Source organism: Aythya ferina, assembly GCF_964211825.1.
Source record: "Aythya ferina genome assembly, chromosome: 1".
NCBI lineage: Eukaryota > Metazoa > Chordata > Aves > Anseriformes > Anatidae > Aythya > Aythya ferina.
In genome coordinates this window covers 6,243,619-6,271,293 of record NC_140296.1, presented here as the reverse complement: position 1 = coordinate 6,271,293, position 27,675 = coordinate 6,243,619, and the positions used below count along the sequence as shown (strand labels likewise).

Here is a 27,675-nt window from a genome sequence, read left to right as displayed (position 1 = left end):
AAGTTCTGTTGCAACCTTGCAAGCAGGAACAAGAACTCAAGTCTATTTCCCTGCAGTCGGGCCACCACGTCACAGACTGAGCTGTCCCTCCTGACTGCCATCCTCACGCTGACAGCCCTGCCCCAAATGGGGGATTCGTTTCTAATCCAGATATCTCCATCTCCAGAGAAGTCCTCTACTCACTACAAAACAAGAAAAACATAATGACATTTCCACTGACAAATTATTACATGCTTCCAAAAAAAAAACAGCCAACAAAACCCCACACAGCAAAACCCACAGCAGAGAAAATGGGATGAGTATTCCTAGGTGGAGCACAGGCAACCTGCAAATTCAGCAAAGACCGTGGCAGATTTGTGTGGGCAGGAGCACAATAGAGGGCCAAGGGCTCACTGCTTCACATTGTTTGTTAGGTTTCTGCCTAGGACTTCAACACACACCTTTTGCTTAAGGAGCCCAAAGTGCAATCACACACCTTTCCGGACCTCACCCTTAATTCTTCATAACTGATGTCCCATTTTTAATGCTATTTCTGAAGGACATAAATCATTTAAACTTAATAGATAAGAAAATCATGGCGGGGGGGGGGGGGGGGGGTGGACTTTTAAGATTTAAAAAGCTGATTGTTTCAGCCATTTCTAACACAAAAGCCTTTTAATATTCTGATCTGCTTCTGGAGCTCCAGTTACACAGCTGAGATTACATTGTCTAACTGTAGTTCCCCCAGCCTGCACAGGAGTAAGTCACCAACAGCTTATCAATCAGAATCAGGCTGTGAGTAACACTGTGCAATTCCACGTTGAGTTTATCGATATTCAGTTTGGTCCTTTCACAGAACAAAAGCACCTGGTAGCAAGTCTAGGGCATTGTTCTGCTGGCTACTCTGCAAATCTCCTCTGTTCTTACTTTTATTTTTATTTATATACTTTTCTACTTCTTTGTCTGTGTGCATTTATGTAAGATTTCCTTGACTGGGGGAGAGAAAAAAAAAGAAAAATATACTTTATAAGACTTACACTACAAAGAAAAAGGAATACAGCAAGGAAGCCTTCCTCCCCCCAAAGTTGTCTGTTCATTTGGTATATATGCACAGAACACCAAGCAGAATTTAATTCAAAATTAGTCTGGCATTTCCCAGATAAAGAGACATAAAATAAGAAGGGATGAAAAAGGAGTTTCATTTCCCCCTCACCACTCTCTCCGCGTTGTCACTCTGCAATAAGCAGTCAGGTTACGTGTGGCCCAGCAGCTTTACACCATGAGGTAAGAATCTAGCACAGCCAGTTGCTGTACCCAAGTGAATTTGAATGACTCCCAACCACAAGAACGAAGCATGAATAAGTCTGTTAAAACGAGCTGTCAGTCATTTCATGCCCCCAAAAGCTAAAGAACTAGAGGCTGCTCAAACAGCAAATGCCACAGCATTGGCTTGCATACAGGAAAGCATAAGTGTTTGAGCACTGGGAGACAAAACAGTTTAAGGAGCCTCCTTAAATTGACTTTTAGCAACCTAAATCTAACCTTAAATATAAGAATTGCTGGACTTGGAGCACCAGAAAATTACCTTCTCCTTTTAACATTTTTTTTTTTAAATTCAAGCCAGTCATATTGAATTAAGAGCACTTAATGTACAGAGAAAAATTCTTTACAATGGTGCAAAACAAGTCGCTACTGAATGAACTAAAGACTGACTTCCGCCGGCAGAACCCTTACTTTAATTAAAGAAGAATACAATTAAACATTTTTCCTGCTGAGTGACTAAGACTTACTTTTCAGTTTCCCTGCAAATTATGTTTTATTGGTAGGATTTTGTCTGATGTTTCTCATCACCGTTGGCAAAGCAGATTCCTTTTTGTCACGAGCACAAGAACAATGATAGTACAAGCAACTCCTTGGACTTCTCCCACTGTTTAGCTTCCTGGTTAATCTTTCTTTCTAGATGTAACAGCTAGTACCTGTCCTTCTGTGAAAGCATCAGAGGGTTCCTCCAAGTACTAAACTGGAGCAGTACTTCCACCTGGGAATCCAGCAAGCGCTGCCTGCAGAATGACAAGAGCTTATTCCAGAGAATGTAACTGTTCATGGTCCCTACCTAGTACTTCAGCAAAGAGACAAATTCACATTCCTGTCATTCATTTTTTGGGGAAAAGGAGCGTCATTTATTTTGGTCTTCATCAGCGTTGGTAAATAACGATGATCTGTTTCACTGAATTTTAAAAGCTTGACAGCGAAACCGATTCTGGGCTGCAAGAGGAAGGAAGTTTCCTCCACACGGGACTGGTCCAATGCCAGGTTTGGAAAATTCCAAGACATGCTTTGTAGCCAAAGCAGAGGCCTGATGCACCCATAAAGAAGAAGCAGACTAAGCAAGATGCCTTCGCATTACCTGGCTTTAAACCCAAACATAAGCACATTAAAACATGGTAATGGGTAACAGCATACATGCACCTTGTAACACTGTAACACCACTAGCAGTATTTTATAACACAGGTATGCATAAATATACAAAAGCACATAACTGCAAACAGAGGAACAGGGATTTGGGATATATTTGTCCAAGAAGCGCACAGAAAAATACGTGCAGATAGTAGAATTTGCAAGATAAGAGCAAAGGATGTAGAGCAAGCAGGAAAGATGTGTGGTGAGAGCAAAACAGACCTGCAGAACAGAGAGGAGATAGGTCTGATGGAACCAGAACAAGCCTGCAAAATGAATAAGATGCCAGCAAAATCAAGGTAAGCCTTACTTCCCAAAATAATACGAACTATGCCAAAAGCAGATGAGCTCACACCCTTTTCTGCCAGGGAGGAAGCAAGGTGCATAAGACATTAAGCAAGAAATATGGTAATTAATGAAAATCACAAAATTCTCACTTTGATTCCAGCACCTCCTGTCAAAGAGCTCTCAAGCACCTTACATTGACCTCAGCAACTAAAACCATCGAGACCTGTAATTACCAGCTTTAAATACAGGGCAACAGTTCCAGAGCGCTGGATATTCATCATTTCACAGTTTTAAATCTCCTCTCCTTACAGCTCTGAGAAAGCTCAGAAATAATCACAAAGGCATTTGACGATCTGCCCCCAAATTTACGCAGCCTTCATTCTGCTGCGATGATCCTATAAAAGAGATCCATATCCGAGATCCTTCTACTCACAGAAGCAAGTGCCTCAGATTTTAGGGCCAGGACAATCCCTGCAAGTCCCTCTAGAGAGGAACAAGATGCAATGAACTGTTTCAAAGGGAAAGAGTTTATTATTTCCACAGAGGCCACTAGCATCCCTCCAGGAGAACCTGAGATCCCTCTCTGAGCAAAGAAAGCCCTCTATTTAGGAAAGCGGGCTCCTACAGAGCTAGGTCCGGGGAAGTTGGCACAGTTACTCACCGCCCACGGCCACAAGGAGGTCTCAGCACACAGGGACAAGGTTTCCCTTCTCCACACCGGCCCCTAGCCACAAGCCTCGCCTCCCCTCAGCCACCCTCAGGCTGGGAGCGAAGCTCTGACTCCGGACCCCACCGGGCGCCCACAAAACCCCTCCGGGCAGCCCCAACGGGGCACCCCAGCCCCTTTTTCCCGTAGTTTACCCTCAAGCTCTCCAGTTAGGAGCTGCCCGGTTTCTCTCACCCCTGCCAGCAGCTGCTTTCCCCGCTTGTCTGAGGAGAGGGAGGCGGCGGCGAGAGGCGAGGCGGCCCCGGCCGGCAGCCGCCGCGCCAATGGCGGCGCCGAGTCCCCTCAGAGCAGGGCGGCTCCGCCGGCTCCGGCCCGCCCTCACGGGGCTGGGCTCGGCTTTGGGGCACCTGTGGGCACCGCAAGGGCCGCTGGAGGAAGCGGGGAAGGTGTCGGGGCTGTGGGGAGACCGTCAGGGGTGTGGGGAGGGTGTCCTGGGTGCGGGAACTGAGCTGGGTGCGGGAGGTGTGAAGGAGTTTTGGGAGTGGGTTTGAGAGGGCACTGCTGAGGGGGAGGGCTGTGGCTCTGCAGCTGGAAAGAGGGTATTTCTCATCGAGTCCACACAAATCACATCGAGTTTGGCTCGACTGGCTGCCTTGAGGGAAAATGATCTGCATTTCACTTTATCTGGTAGTGGGTAAGGTGAGAGGCGTTAAGATAGGCCTGTTTGCAGTAGATATATGCATCGATAATGAAGGTTTCAGTCATCTGTTTGTCCAGGAAGCCGCTGTAAGTGGTTTTCTGTTTAATTGGTGGCACAAAATACACACGCCACCATTTGGTAGGATGATCCAGCAGGACTTTTCCTCTGAACTGAGCCTTGTTTGGCTATCGAAGTGCCAAGATGAAGCTGGAGTCCCTCTGGGATCAGGCCGACAGCACCAACTCCCCGTCTTTCAGACAGCCCTCGTGGTGCTGCTTTTGCCTTACATACGATCTTCCCAAGCCATTTGTTTTATATTTTTAATCCTGTTTGGGGACACCTGGAAAATTTCAGTCCCTGGAGTGCTGAAAGTAGAGCCTGCAGTGCCAAACCTGCAAGGTTGCTCAGGGTGTGCTCTGGCCATGCTCACAGGACCCCACTTCTCCCTCTTGCGGCCACAGTTTGCATCGATTCACTCCCCAAATCCTCCGTAATCAACACTGTGTCCCTAGTCATCAGAAAGCCTTGAATTTCACCTGCTACTCTAACTTAGGTATGGTGAAATAATTTAATGCTTATTAGGAAAAAAAAAAAAAAAAAGCATTTTTATCACAAGTCTGTAAATTACATGTATTTTCAATTTCAGCTGTTTTATGTGGGGCTTTCTGTCAACAAAAAATAGGGAATAGAGCATGCTTTATGCATTATCTGATAATATTCTGGATTTTAAATGGGGCTTCCTTTCAGTTCACATGGATCAGAGTGAACTGGAGACCTTGTGAAAGCTTAAAACTCAGTTACTCCCTCTAGTAATCTCCATTCAAGTGTCTCTTATCCACACACCCTGTTTATTTAGATTAATGCAGTGTACTAAGCTGCATTTACTCAAACCCACGCTGAACTCCAGCTCTGTACACACCAAGAAACACAGCTTGGTACATTAATTAGAAGTGGGGTCTCTTTTGACACTCTTGGTACGTGTAATGCATTTTTCTGTTGTTGAATATATTTTTTTTTTTACCCCTCTGACCGCCGTCCCAAAGTGGAAAGAGGAAGGCAGTGGTGAGTCTGAGCCTTTTCAGAGCGGACACGCTTGTTTCAGCCTGCAGCTGTGGGTACGCCTGGCCCCTGCCGGATGGAGCTGGAACTGATGGGTCTGGTGTACCCAGCATCCCAAGCAATCTCCCCTTTAATCAAAAGGTTTTGACACAAGGTTCATGGAAAAGCAAAAATCAATGGGATTATGTATGCAAGGGGTGTCCCAGCTCAGATCAGTTGCATATTTATATATGTGCAATGAAGAGCAAACTGAAAATACCTGAATGACATGCAAGGCCCCTCAGACTGTTTCTCAGTAACCTAAAATGATAAGAGCCTGCAACCAGTACACAGCCTTTCCCCACAGTTTTTCTGCCCTGGGGTAGTAGATCTGAAAAGTCTGCTTTTTGTATAAATGTTGAGTGGCTGTGTTTCGTGTGAATTGAGCCTGAGCACTCTCAAGGTGGCAGTGAGAAGATGAAAACCAGTGCTGGAATGACATGCCCTACCAACCCTCCTTTCAATCTTAGCCAGATTTATTCTCAGCACAAAGAAAAGATAAAAGCATGCTTTTGATTGCAGTATAATACAAAGTGTTATGACCTCTTTAGGGAAAAACAACAACAAAACTGCGGATATTTTTGTGCCTTGATGTTCCTATCAGATTCAGAAAGTGGATCGTTCTTCTGTTACCCCCTTCAATTCAACAAATCTTTTTCTCTAGCCATTTTCCAAAGCAGAAAGGAAGGTATCTCCTCTGAATGAAACATAAAGAAGTGCTGTGGTATGGTTACAGAACAGCAGGTATTAGTTGAAGAGCCATAACATCCAGTGAAGCAAAGCATCTAACTGATAAAGCTTTCCTTCCTCCAGCTTTATCCAGACAGAATCTGTCTCCTTTGCACACTCAGCTGTTAAAAAGTGAACTAATGTAAATCACACCTAACTCAGGTCATAAAATCCAAGAATCATTAAGGTTGGAAAAGATCTCTGAGATCATCTTACCTCTGTCATCTTACTGACAGAAGGCATTGCTTTACATCTTTAAAAGCAAAGTCTTCAAAAACCTTTTAAAAACCTTTAAAAAAATCCTTTAAAATGTAACAATAAAATGTACACACTAAGTGTAAACTGTGAAAGGAAACGGGTAGTGTGGGTAAATTGACTATATATGGTGCTCTCTGTGGTAAGGAAGAGATTGGCTTGATAATCATGATCATAAAATAGATGTCTTTAGCAATCAAGTGCATACAGCTAGGGCCTGAAAGTTTTGCTGTTCTTTTGCTGTGAGATGAAACAAACACAAGGCTTGCTGCCATGAATGAGAGCGTCTTTGAACTGGAGCTGTGATGCAGCATCTCTCTGAAATGCCCAGTCCAGCTGATGATGGGACGCTTCGTGTGCTTCTTGATTTCTTGGAGCTGAGAAGGAGGCTTTCCTCAGGGACTGAAGACAAACTTCTTTTCCCTCCCAACACTTTCACTCCCCTGTTTTCAGCCCTGGTGCTTATTTCTAGCATCCACGCTGGCTTCTTAGCCGTGCCTCCCCCATCCACCGCCCTCCCTCAGCTCCAGGGGGGACGGCCAGGGGGACCATCCCCGATGGCCGGGCAGGGGCAGAACAGCTGCCCTCCACTTTCAAGCCCTGAAGAAGCCCGTACAAGCCATCCTGCCCCGGGACGAGCCAGGAGAGCTTTCCTCCTGTCAGGATTTTGGCCGCTTTCTTTCCCCGTGTGCCCGCTCCCCGCCAGGGGACGCCGCCGCTCCTCAGAACTCCCTCATGGCGCGTGGCCCCCGTTGTCCCAGCGACCGCCGGTGGCGCCGCGGGGTAGGCGCTGCCCGACCGCCTCCGGGTTTGGGGACACCGTGGGGCTTGGAGGGGACTTTGGGGACCGGCAGCCGTCCGAAAAGGTGGCTGAGCCTTTGTGTGGGTGCCGCCGAGCCCCTGGTGCTGAGCGGGTGCCGAGCCTGGGGGAGCGGTGGTGGTTTGCACAGCCCCGGGGGGCGGCCCTGGGCCGTGAGGGGGATTTGGGGTGAGGGGGGTGTGAGGGAAGGGGCTGAGGGCGCTGGGATGGTTTTGGGGGGCTGAGGAGGGGGTTGTGGTAGTTGGTGGTGGGGTCTGCTGGGAATGCAGCTGTTTGGGGTAGAATCCTAGAGTCATAAAGGTTGGAAAAGCCCTCCCAGATCATCTGGTCCCACCACCCCCTACCACCAATGTCACCCACTAAACCATGTCCCCAAGCACCACGTCCAACCTTTCCTTGAACACCCCCAGGGGTGGTGACCCCACCACCTCCCTGGGCAACCCATCCCAATGCCTGACTGCTCTTGCTGAGCAGAAATGTCTCCTCATTTCCAACCTGAACCTCCCCTGGCACAAGTTGAGGCCATTCCCTCTGGTCCTATCACTAGTTACCTGGGAGAACAGGCTGACCCCAAGCTCCCCACACCTTCCTTTCAGGTAGTTGTAGGGAGCAATAAGGTCTGCCCTGAGCCTCTTTCATATACATACAGTGAGTACAAATGCCGCTGTGAGCTGTGCTGATGACAGTGAGTTTGCATCAATGGTGAGCTGCTGTGTAGGTGGTCACTGCAATGAGCATCTGGGAGCCATGGCACTTGGGTGGCAGTGTATGGGACCTGCTTCCTTCAAAGAATGAAGTGGCAGCATTAGTGATTGAAAACGCGCTGCTGACAACAGTTTGGGTCTACCAAGAGCCCTGATTTATTTGCTTGGGAGAAGAAAAATAGATCTTGCCTTCTCTAAATGGCTTCCTGCTGGTTTAAAGTCTGCGGTCCATTCTCTGTCCCCCTAAACATGTTTTCTTCTCTCTCATCTGTGTGTATTTTCTGTGGCTTGCAAAATAAAGCAAATCTGTCATTATTATATGTTCTTCACCTTGTTCTGCAACTTGGGGGCTTGCTGCTCCCTGCACAGGAAGAAGTTCATAAAAACTTTGTTGGAGCTCACCTGTGTCTTGAGTTCCAGAAACCAAACCTTTCCAAAGTACTGCTGCTCAAACTGTTTTCAGATTGTATCCAATTTTAAGCAATGGATTTGATTATTCCTTTAGTCGAAGGGACAGAGATTGTTTTAAAAAATAAAGTTGGGAATTTCTGCAGTGATCTTCCATTTCTGAGGAAAACCCACAAAATTTATGTTCAAAGTAGAATCAATACCACCCAGTTAATTCTGCACTGGAGATGCCTGCTAGATTATTTTTTATAAGTAAATACATATCCTACACTTGTGGATCTGATCTGGAAATTTTAAAGAGCTTCAGGGGAGTTAAACACCTAACTCCTTGTCTGAGTGAGATTTTTTCTTAGTTCACTTTGTCTCTTGAAAATCTCAGTCTGAATGTTCTAACTTGAATGTTGTAACAATTTTTAAAGGTTTCATAAAAATATTGTATTGAATAAACCGAAGCCAAATGAATCGATATCTGTAAAAGTTGCATTTGAACGTTGAGGAATTGTATGGCTTCAGACTTGAGTGGCTGCTCAGATACAAAAGGATTTTTTCTTGGATAATAAACGTTAATAGTTTTTACCCCAGTTATGGTGATACTGTGATGCAGGCATGATTGTAAAGAAGTTCAACAATAGAAATCTTTTACTCATATGTAGCAACCATTAAAACTTTGAGCTAGGACACTGGGAATTCAAGAAATTGCTGGTGGGAGTAAGATTTTTCCAGGTTTCTACGAATGGAATTAGCTCTGTTTGTGACTTAAATAATCGGGTGTTGCAGAGACTGTGACGGACTGCTTTACACAATTGTCCCTAAGAGTGTGAATTTGTCTTCAGCAGCAGAACAGACAGAATCTGCACAAAATTTCCAACAGAGTAGGAATAAAATTCTTCTGGATAAAACATTATGAAGAAGATATTCCATGGTCTGGGGAGCTGCGTACTGACCTAGACCCCAAGATATGTTTTCCCTTTCTTTCACTTGTAGAGCTGCCCCACAGTGAACATTTCTATTACAGGCCTTTCTGCTGTATACACTGCAGCAGAGCGGCTGTTCTCAGCACGCTCACTTGTTTCACCAGCAGGCATCAGCTACTCATCTAGGTTAGAAAGCAATTTTGTATGCAGCAAGCTGACCTTGCCTTGCCTCAGGGTATGGTGAATGTATTGAGAAGTCATGTGCTGGTGCATGGATTCGAGTGCATGTGTCAATAGTTGGTTTAACTTCATTCCCTTGATTTTCGATCGATTTGGCAGGCTTGCTGTGTTACTTTCCACTATTTTTTTTCCTGTTTCCTTGTGCTCATTGTAATGAGCTGGATGAGTATCCACCTGGCTGCATATTTACTTCCCGTAAAAAATTGTTTCAGTCTTGTCTATCTGAGTGATAACAGAGAGTTCAGAACTTGAGCAGAAAAGCAGTTTAAAATGAAAACAGGTTATGTATTATGTTTCTAGTCATTTGGTATAGAATTTCCTACATTATATGAACTAAACTGAATTTAATATTTGATGACGTGACTGCTAAAAGTGAGAAATCTTTGTAAGTGCCCTTTTCTTACAACTTTTTTACTTTATATAATATGTGCTACCAGTTCCATTACAGAACTATGCATTGTCAGTTGAATTCTGAGGCTGGTAGTTGTGACAACATACCCAGGGAATACTGCTGACACAGATATCCCTTCAGAGAGTGGTTTTGTTCCAGCTCTGACAATGAAAACTGATATCAGAGTCGCAGTGAATGGCAAATATTCATAGTGTTAGGAGAACAGAAGGAGAGGGAAAGAGATGCATATTAACAAGTGAACTTGATAAAACAAGCCTGACAAAGAAACAGAGACAAAGGACTGTAAAAGAAACAACTGCTTGTTTGATTTGCAAGAATGTAGAACAACCCACAGTGAGGGATGCAGTAAGTAACTAGTGACAGAGGCCCCTGTTCCCGAACATCTCTGTGCAGGACAGCACTTCAGGATGTCCCCAGAACAGGGACCTGAGTTCTGACACGGGCAGGATTGTTGCTGTCAACAAAGCATCTTTTTTTGTTTATGTTAGAATTGTTCAGCAGCCTTTGACATTTGTAAAATAAGACATTTTCTGGATCGTTTTTTTCTCATTTTGTTTCTTCCTTTCTGCTTACCCTGTCATCCTTTTCGGTCAGGCTTCCAGCAGAAATACAGCAAAAAACATGGAAAAGAAGAAGAAAGAGGAGAAACCAGAAGAACAACTTTCAGAAGAATATACTTTCCAGAAAGCCTTACTGGAATTTCAGTAGGTTTAATATATTTAACTTTTCACTTACATAGAATATATGATACGAAAGCAGACAGCAAAGAGAAGTATCCAATTCAGAACCTGAACTGATCACCATATTGGCTATGGCAATTTTGCACTGTACTTTTTTTTCTTATTTTGAGTTTTCAAGGCTATTTTAGAAATCTGCACTTTTTCAACTGCTATACTATTCCTGTAAGAAATCTTTTAAGTGGATCAGAAATAATTTTGTGTCATTAGGATAAAACTTAGGACGAGTTTTAATAAAAGCTAAAAATGTTTTTGTCTGTTAGTAGCAGATGTTTGATCTGCATGCTCTTAGAGTGAAAGATCACATTTGATTGTACTTTCTGGAATTCCCTGGTGTTCACAGAGGTATGTAGTCACTAGCCACAACCTCAAGACCTCTGGTTTGTTCCTCTGATGCAGCTGAGAGTGGAGCACAAAGGAAAGTGCTATGTGCAGTAGACCTTCAGAATAAAATCCTGGCTTTATGCAGAGGTTCTGAGCTGCTCCAGACTGTTCCAAAATCTCTAAAATGACCCTCACTGTAGGGAATCATCCGAAGAAAAGCCATCACCATTTTTCAGTCCCACGTCTTGTATGAAAAGTTCTTGCCAGTAAGTTACCTGTATAGCAGGAAAAGAAAACCCTGCTACGACCAGTATCTGATGCAATGTCTTCCTTCACTAAACGCAGGCACCTCTGCTGCACCAATACATATTTCCAAGTCATGTTCTCATTGTGTTCTACCTAAAGCAAGAGTTTTTTAACAAAATTGAAGAGCATTATTAAAATTATCTTGGAGCAAGCTTTTTATCAGGAACAACCAGTCACTGCTTTCTGTTCTTTACTTATGTTGATCCAAAGGAAACAGGATCAGTCATGATAGAACTATAAAACTATAACAAAACAAACCATGGACCTTATTAGTTCTCAGAGTCCCCACACAGCCAAGCAACCTAGAAATTATTTTCCAAACAGTAGTTGTCAGAAGCACAGCTGAGCAAAGCACTGTCCTCAGCTTCTAACGGAGGATGTAGGTGCTCGGTGCCAGGACAGACTCCATATACATTGCACAAACTAAGTGATAAAACTGTGGACCCAAAACAGGAACCTTACTCATGTAATAGTATCTCTACCCTCAACTTCTTACCTCAGTATTTAAAATCACAGTTTTATAGAGGATCACAGGAAAAATCTCATTGTCAGCTTACACAGGGAGGAAAAATTGATTTTGACCAACTTTTTGACTTTGAAAATAATGGAGAAGAACCTTAAAGCTTTTCTAAAATCAAGCAGAGAACAGAAAGAGCTAAGGGGAATATTCCAGTAAGTTATGTAATAGTCCAGTTGATCTGATCTCCAATCTCTTGGGAAGATGATTGAAAGGACTAAAATTAAGCTCTATGATTTTTATCAGAGAAAGAATTTGACAGGGAAAAACCTCAGCATACAACAATTATAATCAGTTTTTAAGGAGCAGGGAGCCCTACCTCAGTGTAGGAATGAAAAGCAGGCTGAGCGAGTGCAAGAGTAACCATGTGCAGTTCTGGTGACACCTATAGGAGTTTACAGGATGTGGGGTTTTCTGTTTCAGTTTATGAAGAAGAGAATACAAACTTCCACAGTGAAACAGACCAAGTTTAGCTGAATCCTATCACAAACAATATCTTCCAAAAAATGCCAAGAAAAATATTTTGCTTAGAAATAAGCAAACTGTATTACTAGGCTGAGGAGAAAAACTGGCTTCTGGTAAAGTTATTGTTGTGCTTAGTCAGATATCCAAGCAAACAACTCATTTATCTGAAGAGTCTTCCTCTGCAATGTGTTGTACTGACACATGATGTTTAGTTTCTGAAACAATAACAGAGAAAAAAAGGAAAAAAAATAGTTTTCTTTCTGTCTTTCTCCTTCCCTCTCTCCCCCTCCTACTTTGCTCTCTCCTTACCTCTCTTTCTCTGATATTTTCCTTGTCTCTGTCATCTATAACTTCTCTGTACTGCTATATTGTGCAAAGCAACCTAATAATACAAGCAAACGTCCTTCACATTCTTCTTTAGGAATTTTCAAGCATATAATATTTGTTTAACTTCCACTCCCACATTTTATTTTGCATGTTGAAGAATGGTTGCTGTTAACAGTGAGTTTATTATTTTGCATTTTCAGTACTGTTCTCTAGTTTGGGATTGGATTGGAACAGCAGACCTGTGAATTACTTACCCTAGTAACATCCTATAGATGACTGACAAAACTATTATGATACCAGGGAGGAGAGGTTTTGTGGTTTTGTTTTCTTTTTTTTTGGTAGAGGATGAAATATTTCAACTAGCATGCAGAGTTGAGAAAAATAGTACTAAAGGAATCATCAATCTAGCTGTTCTGTGGCTTCCTGAATCTGACAAATACCATGGAAAAAATCTTCAGAGGAAAGTTCCAACGTGTAGTAGACAAAATAGCATATATTTGTTCTTCTCATATGTATTTTTGACATTAACAAAGTGACATATATAATTCCACTTCATGGAAAATCTTAAAGTAGCAGAAATTAAGATCTGCATCAGTATTCAAAACACGAAAATTGTTTAATGTGGCAGGTGATTTAGGAGGTCACAGTGTGTGGCTGTTCTTGGTCTTGTTCAAGCTGTCACCTTTGTCTGATAAGTAATGTATGTTTGCCATAGCCATCACCTCCATGTCCCTCCATGTGGCCCCTCTAACTAATATCCTTGTACTTAGTGGGAAACCTGAAGCACACCTTGGAGCACACTGAGAGCAGAGCAGACAAATCTAGTAACCTCCAACTTACGTGACTCACTCCCAGAGTGATCCAATTTTAGCCAGGAAAATGTGACATTCTTTTAAATATATATATTTTGGTAGAGACAAAACAAAACTAAACAAACAAACAAAAAAGAAACAATAACAGTTGAAACAGTAAAAGATACAGTGATAATTGTACCACGTCTATTGTGCTGCATGGTGAATGAATTTCAGGAAGATGTAGGAAGATTACAGAGAACTTTGCAAAAAGACACCATTTGCAGTCCAACATTTCTCATTCTAGAAGAGAGATCATTAGAAAAAAAAATTTCTTCAGCATCTGGGGCAAAGAGGATCACAAGTGGTCTATGAAAATTGTGAAAGCAGTGTGCTAGTTCTTTGAAAAAAAATGCGTAGATTTACTTACAGAACTACTGCAGTCCCCATTCCCTTAGTGCTTCTTAGAGTTATTTAACAAGTTCTTACAGTAAACTTAAGTTCTTGGTGAAAAAAGCAGTTGAAGGCTCAGCAAATCAAAATTTTGGAAGAATTGGATGCCATTTAAGGCTCCAGTTTGGGATTCACCTGGCCTATCTCTTAGTGAGCTGTCTAGGCTTCCTATATGAGTATATGAGTGATGAGTAATAATTATTTATAGAGCACGAATTATCTTATCTTAAAAGAGATGTGGACAATAGGTTATCTGAGCCACAGCCAGAAAGGAAAGAACCTGCTTCTTCCTCTCTAGTAGCTACTACTGGCTACTACTGGTAGCCAAAGGGATGGAGTAAACAGGGAGACTGCTTCTCACTATCAGCATGAGATCCAAACTGACACGAAGGTCCAGATCTATGTGGGAAGGCATTTCTTTCTGTGTAGTGAGTAGCCCCAAATTAATGAATCAATATCATACAAAAAATACATCCAAGTCACGTTCATGTCTCATCTAGCTTAAAGATTCCTTTTTCTTGCTTTTGAAAGGATTTCTCTTTCTTTATTCTTTCCCCACAGAATTGAAACCAAAGAAGCAGCAATTGATCAGGTTTTGTGTAATCTGAAACAAGTAGAAGAGAAGAACAAAGAATATCATGAAAGAGTAAGTGACTGTACATCCTTCTCCCACCATATTTCTTCCTCCCACCACATTTTATACATGGTATTTTAACTCACAGATTCAATTTTTTTTTTTTTTTTTTTTTTTTTAATCCAAGTACTACATTTACTATAACTAGTCATAGCAGTGAGTCTCTTGGAGTCAGTTAAACTAGAGTTAGTGAATCACTTCATAAGGTGAGAAGTTAAAAGGTGTTATAAAACGTAGGTGTTCTAAATACAACCATACAAAAAAAAAAAATGAGCTGCAGGAATAGAAATGCAGATTTGGGCACAGGAGTTTAGTTAAAGTGAGTTCAGTGAAGGTGATTTCCAATCTATATGAAGTACTCAGTAACCACCTAAGTATTTACTATTACTCTGCCCACCTTTCACTAGGTAACTTTACTGTAGTATGTTCAGATTTGCTTTCTCAAACAATCCTGCAAATATTCCTCAAGGAGGTAAAGAATACAGCTTCAGCATAAAGAAGAAGAAACAGCATTATCTGATTTTTGTTGGTAGTATTAGCAGATCTGCCTACGTGTAGAGGTTCGCTGACCTTCTCTGGTTCATTTCCGAGTTAAGGAAATTGCACAGTTTCAAATTGTCACAAATTGTGAGAGTTTAATTATTCTTTCAAATTTAATTATAATCAAAAATGAACAACAACAACAAAAAAAAAGCATCACACCGTTGTCTAGCTTTAATTTTTGGCACTGCTTGATGAAGAGACCCTTTCTTGTTGGTTAATAGTTGTGTTACTAGGATTTTTTTTTAAAACGAAGTTAAGTAACCTTGTTGTGATCGAGGTTATAATCACACCTGAGTGACACGTATACATAACAGTCTAAGTATGGCACCTGAGAAATGAGACTAGTGGGCTTTGAAAGTGGATATATGTACAATCATCTAATGAAAGGAATTAAAATCTCTCACAAATTCTTAAACTGGATCAGGTGATCAAACAATGCTGCCTCTTGCACTTCCCAGAGCAGTTAAACATTAAACAACCAACCTCTCTATGTCCTTCCCATGCCTGGTTGTTCCTTTGCTTTAAAAAATACCCATCTGTTTGGTGTTCATTTCAGACTTGAAGCCTAGTTCATGGTCCCTCAAGGACTTCTTCATACTTTAGACTGTACAAAGTACTTCAGGGCATTCTCGTAGTGCTATTTGGGGTCCCTTCTCTTTGGGCTGCAGCTCTTTGGGCTCCCTTCTTTGTTTCCTGCTTAATGTTTCCAAGCAGTTTACAGTTAATCCTTTTGAAAGTGAGGAATGTTTGAGACTCTCTACTGCATTATTATTGTTGCAGTTTGGTTGGTGTGGTTGTTTGCTCCTCCTTGGTGTCCTTTGGGAGCAAACATACACAGTCAGTAATTTAATTTGAGTGTCACTTACAAGGCTGATGGCAAGGGGACACAATCACAGTTGTGGAATTGGTAGGTATAACTAATTCCAGCTTTGGCAACTCTATCTGCTGTGGTTATAGGCAAGTGACTTGACTGATGACATTTCCACATGAAGGTGGTAAATTGTCATGAAGAATGTTGAAGTGAAGAACTAAATGACTTGTGGGAACAATGTTATTTCCCCACCAGGAGCTTTCTTTCCAGGCAATGGAGGACTATTCATGTGCTGCACCGAGTAGGGCAGTCATTTGTTTCTCATTTCCTTGTGGTAATGGACTTGAAGTTATTGAGAAACTTCTGAGACTTGCAAATCTCCTCTCCCCTCCGTCCTTTTCAAAACATGAAGAATAGCTGAGTGGTTTTGCAGTGTGTCGTGGCACGGGTACAGATCCAACTTTTCTTCGTTGCTTAAATTTGTAACTTTGAGAACCAATTTGAAAATATCTCAATATAAGCCCTTCCAACTCTCATAGAACAACCGTCTGAAGGAAGAACAGCAGGCACACATCAGGCGTATACTCAGAAAAATAGAAGAAAAGGAGAAAGAGCAAGATGAAAAGGAGGTTGTAACTAGGGATGACGTGGAAGAGTCACTGCAAGCCACATGGCAGTACACTAAGGAGAAAGAACAGCTTCTGAAAGGTACCTTGTGAGTTGCAGAAGCATGGTTTGTAATTTACACGCTTGGAATTAAATACTTCTTTGCAATTTAAATAGAGATTCAGTGTCTTTGTTACATAAAAAGCATACAGCTTTTCCTCCCTGAATTTAATTGTGGAGAACCTATAAGTAAATCTGTTATTTAAGTCAAATTAAAATTCAAAAGAAGTGGGTCTTTTATAGAAATAGACCTGGTATATTAGACTGTTTTATTCTTTCCACGTGACATGTATTACTGTGCAAGTACAGAAGCTTCATATTTTCCATTCTATTGAAATTAATGGAAGCTTTATACACTGGCTCCACTGGAAGATAAAAAAAAAAAATAGAAATGATGGCAGCAAAAATGACTGGGTTTGGTTGTAGAAAGCTGTGGCTGCCATCCCTGTGATTCTCAATCAGAGTGAAATCACATGTCTTTACTTGCAACATGCCAGTGAGCACTGTTGTCTCCTTGGCAGAATAAGATCTGGCTGTTTTCAGCAACGATGGTGGCCCTTGACACTGTGTCATCATGTTGTAGTGTGCTGTAATGCAGAAGAGTCCCCTCTCTTTCCCTAATCCCACAGAAAGTGCCTTTTTTAAAGAAATTGAGGAACTCATAAGAATTATGAACTATCAGCTTAAGAAATTGGTAACAAACTTGTCTTCTGATGCCCTCATTTCATTAGACCTGCGCTCCCGAATGGAAGAAACTGACCAACAACTTTCAGCAAAGCAGAGTGAGAGGGATTACTGGTTGGAGTACAAAAATGTGGGAAGTAAAACACATGCCAACAAGATTAAGAATCTGGAAAACGACATCAAGGAAGTCAAAGATGACCTTCACAGGGCTACAGGTCAGTTTACAGCTAGCGTAATGCACATTACTTGCATTAATTAATTAAATTATAAACTTAGTTTGAGTCCAAGTTATAGTCATTTCTGACAGCTTTTCAAAACTGTGTGCCTAAGCAGGGCTGCGTAATCCTCCTGTAAGACAGAACTCTATCTCCATGAATGTCACTTTGTTAACAAAATTAATAAAGTTATGATTAATAAATCATAAAAAAGTTTTTAAATCATAAAAAGTGTATTAATCATAAAAAAGTTTATTAATAAATTAATAAAGAAATGATGAGCATTTAAAGAAACTGATAACCTTCTCTTCTGACTATTTTCTTGTAAAACACAGGCAACCCGTTTTTTAAAAATGTTGCTGTGACGGCCAGCAGTTTGTTTTTTTTTAATAGGTTTATGCGTGTTTAGATCTCCTACACACATGGCTCCCTTAGCACTCCTATTTGAAAATGTTGACTCTGCTCTCGTTGCTTCTCGTCACGCTTGAAGCACTTTGCATGTTGAAAACTTCTTTGACAGGCTCGTGGTATGAGCTCATTCTTGGAACACCATCCTTTGAATCGAGCGCGCTGGTTTAAATTCAGGACTAGAGGGAGCTGTACAGCCAGTGGTTTGAACTTGGCCTCCTGGTTGCATAGTCTCATGCGTGAGGCCCTGCAAAACTGCCAGCGCAGACATACACAGACCCTGGGAACTGTTTCAACACTGACACAACAGGGGAATTAATTTAAGAGCTCATGTATTCTGGTGCCGAGTGCTTTACGAACCCATTAGATCTCTTTACTACTGCACTATTTTAAAATCATGTAAATGTTTTGCTGGTATGTAACCCGTGCCGCTAACAGGAGAAGGATGTCCCGGTTTTCTCCCTTTACGACCCTCTCAGTATGCATGACTCCAGCCAAGCAGCTGGTAGTAACAGGCAGTGACACTGCTCTGACAGTCTCCCTATATTCCGTGCCAACCATTACCAGGCACCAGCTACTGCGGATACGAGCCAGCCAGCTATCTTTTTTTGTCTTGTGAAACATATTTTATCATGATTAAGATCTGCATTACGCTTTCTGCGTTGCCAGATAGCCAGCCCATCAGAGATCAAGATCTGTGTTCAAAGAGAGGTCGGTGTTTTGCATTGTGTGCTTTCCCTGTTCTCAATCAGTTGAAAACTTTTGCTATACAGCTGCTGGTATATGGAAAGAAAAAGAGAATAGGCTCTTATATAGAATGCCAGAACGATCCAATAGCAACATTCAGTCTGACCTCCTGCATAGCAGGGGCTACAGAGCCAAAAATGTGTGACTAAACAGAAGTGTGTTTGTAGAGAGGCTGTCACAGAGGTACCTACAGCAGTTGCCTAATTAACATCCTGCAAAATGATGCTGCCAGCACGGGATGTTAGCATACTTTTTACCCAGCTTCCTGAAATCAAACTTGTGGCTGGGGAGTACTGTCTATACAGAGTTTACATCCAACAAATTCTCAGTGTAATACTGCAGCAAATTGGGCTTGTTCAGCTCTCACCCTTGTAACAGGCTTAGAGAGTAAGCATGGGTAGGGAGGTTCCTGTTTTTTTTATGTACCTGACACTGGCATAGCTTTTGTGGTGTGGACATTTTAAACAAAATCACTGGAGGGTAGAGGCAGCAAAAGAAAGCCTAACATTTACATGAGGTCTGCGGAAAACAATGCCGCAGTGAGACTGAGGGTAAATAGCCTCCCTAGAAAAAAAATGAGCATGTCTGAACAGTTCCTCCTTTGCTTAGTCTCCCAATACATCTCAGATTGTTTTGCTGTCTGAAAGAATGAAGAGGTGATTTAATTACAGTATGTAAGCACTTCCCACTTCATTCTGCCAAGTCCAGATGGCGGATTGATTAAGGTAGGCCAGGTTCCACCGTGCTAAATTAGGAACTAATGCACAACTAATGCACCTTTCTTATTTGACTGCCTTTGATTCCACAGCGGGTCCATGACCAGACACTCATTTACAGCCCGGTCAGCAGCAGACTGCAACACAAGTGCAGAGCTAGGCAGAATTTCAAGCTTCTGGAACAAGTGTGAATTGCCTTCCTTCAAAGAAATTTGCTACAATCTCATTAATTCTTTCACAAGGAGAACATACCAGGCAGCGCTGGGCTATTTAGTACAGCACAAAAACAACTGAAGGGAAGGATGAAATAATTAAACAGCAAAAGAACAGAACTTGAAGTCAAAGCCATTCAGTTAGATACAAGACATACTTTCTAAATAAGGACCACAAGTAACAATGAAAGCAAATAACTGAGGCAATTGCCACATTCTCTGTTTTGTCCTGTTGTCAAATTGGAACCCTCCTGGAAAGCTTAGATAAGTCAGAAAATTTATTAGGTCCAGTATAATGATAACTGAAAAAATGCTGCCATAAAATGATCTAATATGCTTCTATATCTAAAGCCTAAGCTTTCTAAGCACACCTCTTGCATAACTCCGGGAGCAGTGCTATTAAGAGAGTCAAAATGTAGTGGTAAGATACAAATATCTTAGTGGAGAACTACTCAGCTTAGTAGCTGTTGTAGTTGCCAGCAAAAAATTGCAAGATACTTCAGATTTCTAGTTTTTTAGTTAACTCTACTGTCCTTTGGGTTTAGAAGGACATTTTCTATGGACAAGTTAGATGCTCCACAGGACAGGATTCAGTGCATGGGGTGGTGGCTGACAAGTTCCTCCTTAGGAACAACGTGGCATGTATCTATTTGGTGTCAGAAGACATTGATGTTACATAATGATGTCTGGTTTTTTTTTTTGTTTTGTTTTGTTTTTTTCTTTGAAGAATATTATAGAAAGGCTTTGAAAGCAGTGAAAAAAGAAAATGACAGACTAGTTGAGCTGTACGTGAAGAAAAGTAAGGAACTGGCGCCAGAGGTATCCCTTCTGTTTTTTTTCAAAATACCAACTGCATCATAGCTATGATTTATGTACTCTGCATTAATCTTAACTGGAATTAAGACGTGGAACTTTTCTAACAAAGTGAGAGCAATATAATCTGGTAGTACTCTTACTGAATATGGCTTAGCTTATTACTAATGACATAACCTTTTTTTTTTAGTATCAGACCATCAGTGAGTAGATATGGGGCATTTTACAAGAGGGGTTGTGGGAAACAGGGGCACAGGTAGTACTTGTTCAAAAACATGTCACCTTTGCTGTCATTTTAATTTTTATGTTTACATAGAGATCAAAAAAACATGTCATGTGAGAACCTAATCTAAAGGACTTCATGATTACAGTGATCTGCATTGGTATCTTCCCTCCCAGTTGTTCCTTTCCTCTCACTGACATCAATAATTAAATAGCAGTGATGGCTCATTAGCACAGAGCTCTCCGTGTTTCTGTCACTTGTCATAGATCAGTGCTGCCTCGGTTGTGATTGGTCTTGTCTTTTTTTAATAGCAAAAGATTTGATACCTTGCAAACAGGAAGATTTGAACAGTAGTGGGAACTCAGCAGAAAATGATAGACAAAAAAGAAAATTTGCTAACTCAAATATAGGAAACTATAAAATACTGGTAAATTGCTTGTCATATATAAAGCACACTGGGCTGGGTGATGGAGAAGAAACAGCTGGCGCTGTGGGCTAAATCTGCTCGTAATCCCTCAGGGGATGTTACAGGCTGTCTTGTGGATGTTTCTTAATTATTTCCTGCTAAAGAGCAGAAGGTTCTTTTTAGTATACAGCACTGTCAAAGTCCTGCTTTCAGAGATGGTCTTAAATTGTGTTTTCCCAGAGTGCTGTAAGATACTTAGACAAAAGCAGCATCAGAGAAATTGAAGAGAATGAGTGGCTGAAAGAAGAGGTAAGAGGATCACTTGCTCTCAGTTTATCATGGCAGTTCAGGTTTGAAATGCAGTGGCCTAAAATCATAGCTGTCTCCAGTGACCAGACTCTGAAGACTTTAATGGGAGAGATGAAAAGAGTTTTGGAGAAAGAGGGCTTCAGGCAGCTTTAAATGGGAGATAATAAAGAAACCCTGGAGATTAGGACATCGAAGAGAGGAAAATCAAAATTGAAGAAAGTTGTAATTGGTTCCTTGATAGCTCTTAGAGTGTTCTTTACTGGCAATTTAGAGTTAAATATTGGATATATGTAACTTTTTGTGTCCAGGAAAACCCTTTTTGTGAGACAAATTAATGAAATTGATTTTTCCATGGTTAAAGTTTGATATTGTGTTATTCCAGTCAATGCAGATTCTTCGTTGCAATCAAATCTAAACAAGAGACTGGAGGAAGGAAATGCCCTTCCCCATCACTGCAACCTCACAGTTTAGAACTGAGCAGGATTTTGGGGGAAGTTAATGAATGAATTTACAGTTTTTCAGTGCCAGATCAACAAACCTGGCAGTTTCTCCCTTTTACCTACTAGTTTGCGGCACCACAGCTTTTGAGGCAATAAGGTAGTGGTCAGCAGAAGGGAACGAGTGTTTTAATCTGCATATGAACATGCAGGAGCTTGAATTTAAACATCCTTTCATGGAATGCTTATGTAAAGCTGGAGGACTCCCTTCCCTTCTTCTGTCTCACAAATTTTACACATTATTAGGCAGTGTCAACAGAGGAGATCCAATCTGGAGTAGTCTTTCGTGCTGACAGGCCTTCTTCTCAGACTTGAGGGCTGTGGGTTTTTTTCCTCTCAGCTAGAAGTTTGCAGTGTTATGAATTAGCTTCTTTTGTTATTAGTTTCCTATGGTATGAGTTAGTGCTCTGAATTATTGTGGAAAACAAAACTATTATCACTGACTTCTCCAATCCTCTGAATTCATCCATTCATTTCCTTGGCTTTTCTTACACAGATGGAATGTTTTCCTCCAGGCTGATGTTTATATGGAGCCGACAGACTCTTCCAGTATATTGTTTTAGGGAGATAAAGATTTCAGTTTTGTCCCAGTCCAATTTTTTTTTTCCAGTTTCGACACTGAACTGAAAAATGAGTTACCAACACAGACCTAAAATAATTACCTCAACATTTGAATGAATTTGAAGAATACAGTCACAATTTTCCAAGGTTACTGTGTCACACCAACAGGATACAAAGCTGCATCACCTCATTATGCCAAGACACATTCCCTTACTGGTTAATGACTTGCCATTTTCACCTTTTTTAACCCCTGGGAAAAACAGGAAGTAGCTTTTCACTGCATATTTGGATGATTATAGCTGGGTGAATTTGGCCTAGGTGACAACAGAAGCATTCAGGTCACTGAGTACTGTTTTCATACATGTGTTTAAAGCTATGATTTTGGGGGAGGTTTCCATCCCATAGTGCTTTCCACTTCCCAGTGGAGGAGATAAGAACTTGCTTGTCCTTCAGGAAAATGAAAAGAAACTGTGGGAACTGAGTAGTTGGTATCCTGTTGTTAATATAACTTTATTGCAATACGGGGTGACTACCAGTCCAAAAGAAAGTAAAACCTAGGGTTTAGACAATGTTGTGGCTAACCTGGACTGAAAGCATCACTAATTCTGGGTAAGAAGGTTTTATGGAATTAGAAAAGGAACACTTGCTCAGCAAGAGCCTGAATTTGTCTCTGAAAAGGTTTTTCTCTCTCAAAGGTCTGGTGTGAAACTGAAAAAAAAGCGAGATCCAGAGTTTCTCTCTCCCGGAACTGTTTGGCCACACGAGAAGAGTCTGCTGTCAGGGCTTTTTTCCTAGGAATACATTATTGACTATTTTACTAGGAAAGCTTTCCAATATGTGTATAGTCCCACTAAAATTACTTTTTTTTTTTTTTTTTATTGCCAAAAGGTTAAAGTGTACCGAAAGAAAGTGAGAGATTTGAAAACCTCTATTCAGCTTCTAGAAGAAGAAAATATAAATTTAGTGACAAAACTGATTGATGGCAAACTTCGGAATCTGAAAGTACCCAGGTAAAATGATGCCTTTACAGACTCAGAAATTATTATGACTTTTAAAAACAATGCCGACTCCTGCCTCTAAAGCTATTGGGGCTCTCCAACAACAAAACCAAGGTAATTTTCTAGTTGTGGGGAGGCAGAATTTGGCTACATGGGGGACTTGTATCTTTGAAGGATGACAGTGACTTTGTAACCTCCTAAATACCAAAATTCAGGGAAGAAGCTAGTTTTTTTAATAACCTACAAAAACCCGTCCACACTCTCTTTCTTCTGATGGAGACACAACTGGGGCCTGGAAATAATTTCTTTCTGTCATAATTGTCTCAGACCAAGTGCTGAGTAATAGATTTTTCCTTTATTGTTAGCAAATTTTTAAAGGATGTGAGGATTAATATGCAAATATATGGGGTTTTGCAACCTCCAGTGAAACAGATGGCATGTAGTACTGAGCTGAAGTAAGGAAGAGGCCTTGGGATGTGTCTCTTTGTATAGGTGTCTATAGTATTAGTTCCTTTTGTATTGAAATAATTGAACTTGTTTCCCAGAGAATGATTAATTTAGCTGCTAAATGTCATCACCAATGATATCAAAAGCACAGAGTAACAATGGGAATGCCTCCTCTTCTTTCCCTAGTGCCAGCTCAGTGATTTCAGCCCTATTGCACAAAAAAGTTCAGTGTCTTAAGTCAGAAGTGAACATTTTTCTCTCCTCTCCAAACTTTGGACTGCTTTTAAGAAAGAGCTGCCAGCTGCGGTTTGAATCTTGGCCTGACTGGAGACTATAACATTTGTTTTCTTTTAGTCTCATGGACATAGCTGAACTAAAGCTCTGAGAAGCCATAGAGCCACTAAGCTACCTGGCTGCCTCCATTGCATTTTTGAACCATTGTACCATCCTGCCTTTGTGGTTAAGCAGCAAATGGCTTTCAGAAAAGGCACTCTCTCCCCACCCCAAAAGATTGCACAGGGTGATTTAGAGAGAAAAGTCAGCCCTCTAATGTGAGTTTCACTTTTGGTGTTGTTGTTTTCTTAATTTTATAGGCATTTGTGTCTTACTCAGGCGGCTGGCTTGCAAGGTGAATTCTCCCAGGATGAAATTAAAGCAGTAGAGCCCAGAGAGTACTCAGGTAATGCACATGGCAGCAGCTTGTAAGAACTGATCAGTCACTGAACGTTGAAAAACTTTTTATTGTTGAAGGTTTCTCCAAACTGCCTGTTTTACATGGTGAGCACTTAATTTCCCACTACAATAATGACAAACTGGAGTTTGGGTTAGGAGGAGACAACACCATCTGTAATAGTTTGAAAATTGAAATCAGTGTTGAGGTTGTTAAATGCAGTTATCTTTATACATCTAGCCAGGAGTGTGGTCAGTAGGATCAGCAACCTTTTACAAAGATGCTTCATATCTTAATCAGTTCTTACCTGATCCATGTCATCATGACTTCGTTATCATATCTTGTCCCAGAGAGGACACGCTGGCTTTTACTTCACATGTGCACACACCTCGCAGTCATTCAGCACATTGAGGCACACCACAATTAATTTTAAATGAATCCCTAGCGACAGCAGACAAAGCTGTGTGGAGCTCAGCCTGAACTGAAAATCTTGGTCAGCGGTACTGAACTCCAGGCCGAATATACCCTGATAGGCATGCCCAGGAAAAATATATCCTGGTAGGAAAGAAGGGCCACATCGGTGTGTTTACCACTCAGAGTGGTTTATGTGGATACCTTAGTATCACATTTTCATTTGCATCTTTTTGTGAGCAGAAGAAAGAGAGAAAAAAAGAAAGACTAAATTAAATTGAAAAGGTAAGTTGCAGAAATTGAAGTTGTGAATATGTGAAAAAGGTTGTGAGTATGTGAAAAAGTCTGTTGAAGCTGTGAATCTGAGAAGTTCTGATCAGTTCCAGCCATGTATGGGCCTTTGGGAACCACCAGGCACCAACAAACGTTGACTAAGTGCTTGGAATTATATTCGTGTTTGAACAGTTCAGCTGTTACCTGTGCTGTACCTTCACCTAGTCAAGTAGCTCTTGTTCCAGTAAGCTGGGATCAAGTCACTGTCCCAGACCAACATAAAACGTGACAGCCCATGTCCTGAACTGTCTACCATCACGAGAATTGGTCAAATACAAATGCAAGCTGTGCAGGGGAGTTACAGGTAGACGAGCTGTGGCTCAGAAACTTGCATATATGTGCATAGAGATACATACACTGATAAAGAAATAAATGTTTTTGCTGTTTTCCTAGTCTTTAGCTATTCATGGCTATGCAGGATATAAGCTGAACTAATAAAAGCTATTTTTTCCCCTGTCCCATGGGCCCATCACTTCTTAATTCCAGTCAATTTCAGTCCCTGATCTTGATCAGAAGTTGTGAGGAGCAATAAACATAGAAAACTCAGTGAGAAAAAACAACATTTGGCTTGGATTGCCAATTAAAAATCCTGCCAAGCTGTTTATGACATGGCACTGGCCAAGCCACAGTAAAGATTGCAGGCACTGCTCATACTGAGTACTAATTCTGATCTTCATAAAGTTTTAACAGTTACATGCACATTATTATTCTCTTTTAAAAGCAAAGACAGATGGAGAGGAAAGCCTCAAAAGTGCTGCAGTGCCCTGTCAAAAGAGAAAATCCTCTCCAAAGATTCAGTCTGAAACAGAGGATGGGAAGCCTCAAGACAGCGATGAGGAGCTGCAGGAAAAATCATTGACTCCACTTCTTAACAGCTTGTATGAAGTTGAACAAGATTTCCAGGTATGAGTTCAAGTAATCGGGTCTTTCACTGACATAAATGGATTTCAGTATGGAGCGTGAACTGCCAGGAGTGGTTTTATTCCTGGTGTTGTTACAGAAAAAAAAAAACTGGACAGGGTTTAGTCCTCAAAAGAGGTGATGGTACCTGCTCCAGGAGATCCTCGATTGCAAAAAGCTGCTTTCTGATTCCATCCAATATCGCACACTTGAGTTATGAGAACTTGAACACGTTTGTAAATAAGCCAATTACTTTTGGAAAATTTATTGTTATTCCACGTCACGTCATGGATTTCTACTGCAAATTCAAGAAGTGATGTGGAAGTGGTACAGACTGCAAGGCTTGCTGTGTAGACATAAATCTCCATAATGTTTCCTTTCCCTTGAATATTGTATTCAAACACAATAATGATACTTTTTGCTTTTTTTTTAAACAAACAACTATTTCTAGAAATTTGGCATTAATTTAATAACTTGCAACTTGCGTTCAGAGAAGTCATCCTGTTGCTTTGATCAGAGAATGCCTTAGGGAATGGCTCTGTCCTGAAGAGTCATTGCATGGAAAAGCTGAACATTTCACAAACAGACAAACAAAATCTGTCCAGGTGCTTGCTTCCTTGCAGCTGTTGCCTCAGGAGAGGAACACTAGCTTTGCTTCTTCTCTCCTGCTGTTAGCACTGCAGAGCCCACCCTGCTGAGGGACACAGGTGCTGCTGGCATTCCTGTATTTCACAAAAATTAAGGTATAACTACAAACAGTGGTGTTGCAACTAGCAGGAAAGCATTTATTAAACTTGATTCAAGACCTTGTGCTGTAGGGTTCCTTCTCCCTAGCCTTCACTGTACGATCCTGCTGCTGCCTCTAGGGAACTGTAGTGCGCATCGGCCTCTTCTCTAGCTGGTTCACTCACCATCCCAGCAGCAAAGCCTGCCTTTGTTTGTTTTGTTTCTTCCCCTTGAATTAGTTTGACTCACCTGAACTGAGTCAGAGGCCTAGGGAAGTCCAGAGCCAGCACAAACATGGTGCAAGCACCAAGTTGGATTTGGACCTCTCTCTTTTGGCAGTACTGAACTGTTGGATTAGTTTAATCCTTCTCACGGAACTAAACTTGGGAGCAGAATTTGGGCTGCAGAGAAAACATTATTGGTGAAAACATGCAGGAAAAGAGAGCAGCAGGGCTGCATCCTCCTAGGATCAGCTGACTTGTAGATTAACCCACTAACACTGAAATTACTGAACACAGCAACCCCAGGATAACACTTGTGGAGTTGCTTTTAAGAGGAAAGATGCAGTTTGTTTAGTTTGTTGTTGAAGAGCTGCCTCTTTTCTCTGCAACTGCAGAAGAACGATATTTTTTCTTCTTAAGGAATACTTAAAACTGGGTCCTCTGGAGTCAAAGCTAATGTGTGTGATTGGAAGAGCCATGCCTATTCACAAGGAGTCAGAAGAAATGCCAGGCAAGAGCCCCACGGAAGGTGGCTCTATGGCTAAATCCAACAGGCACATCACAGCTGAGATGATCAAAGCCTTGACTAAGGAACAGGTTGGTTAAAAAAAAAAAAAGAGAAGCCGTGCTGTTAACAGACACGTAACACTCTCAGTTCATTAAATATTTGCTCTGTCGTTCAAAGAGTGCGTGGACTTTGTGGTTACTATTTTTGAGTGTCTGAATCACTCCCACATAGAAGTTTAATCAGGGACATGCCCAGATTGCGAACTGAATGGCTGTTTTCCTTCAGCTTGGAGGTATCGCTGGGGCATATCTTGAGCTTCTCAGTCCAAACAGCTGCACGTGTGGCTAAGAAGTTCTTATGAGAAGTTATAGCTGAGGTATTATGAGCTGAGCTTTTGTGATCCCTACTTGCTGTGTGTCAAATGT

General features: G+C 41.4%; 2 protein-coding genes and 1 long non-coding RNA gene across 14 annotated transcripts in view; 1 reads left to right on the top strand and 2 right to left on the bottom strand.

The window, feature by feature from the left end:
• Nucleotides 1-3,734, bottom strand: part of SYTL2 (synaptotagmin like 2) — a 54,779-nt gene extending 51,045 nt beyond the window's left edge. For 6 of the 7 annotated variants that reach the window (XM_084519109.1, XM_084519113.1, XM_084519111.1 and 3 more), the window contains exon 1: nt 3,626-3,734. The gene's annotated coding sequence lies outside the window, so the exon portion shown is untranslated. Of the gene's footprint in view, nt 1-3,385 lie in introns of all 7 variants that reach the window. The other variant, XM_084519110.1, reaches the window with a different exon arrangement.
• Nucleotides 3,735-6,896: 3,162 nt separating this feature from the next.
• Nucleotides 6,897-27,426, top strand: CCDC83 (coiled-coil domain containing 83). Of its 6 annotated transcripts, none has more exons than XM_084531925.1 (12): nt 6,897-7,039; nt 8,942-9,065; nt 10,266-10,375; nt 14,153-14,237; nt 16,119-16,287; nt 16,977-17,144; nt 19,955-20,046; nt 20,910-20,978; nt 22,925-23,046; nt 24,075-24,160; nt 25,617-25,798; nt 27,163-27,426. In XM_084531925.1, the coding sequence occupies exons 3-12, from the start codon at nt 10,293-10,295 to the stop codon at nt 27,346-27,348; spliced, it is 1,242 nt and encodes a 413-aa protein (XP_084388051.1). In that variant the 5' UTR covers nt 6,897-7,039; nt 8,942-9,065; nt 10,266-10,292; the 3' UTR covers nt 27,349-27,426. The 6 variants fall into 6 exon arrangements, with proteins under 6 accessions (XP_084388051.1, XP_084388052.1, XP_084388050.1 ...); XM_084531926.1 differs by having other exon boundaries at nt 6,898-6,956; XM_084531924.1 differs by having other exon boundaries at nt 6,898-7,039; nt 8,939-9,065.
• Nucleotides 24,202-24,594, bottom strand: LOC311442592. The gene is made up of 2 exons (XR_014696764.1): nt 24,459-24,594; nt 24,202-24,325 (listed from the first exon to the last, which is right to left on the bottom strand). It is a non-coding gene; the product is annotated as an uncharacterized lncRNA (long non-coding RNA).
• Nucleotides 27,427-27,675: the final 249 nt, after the last annotated feature.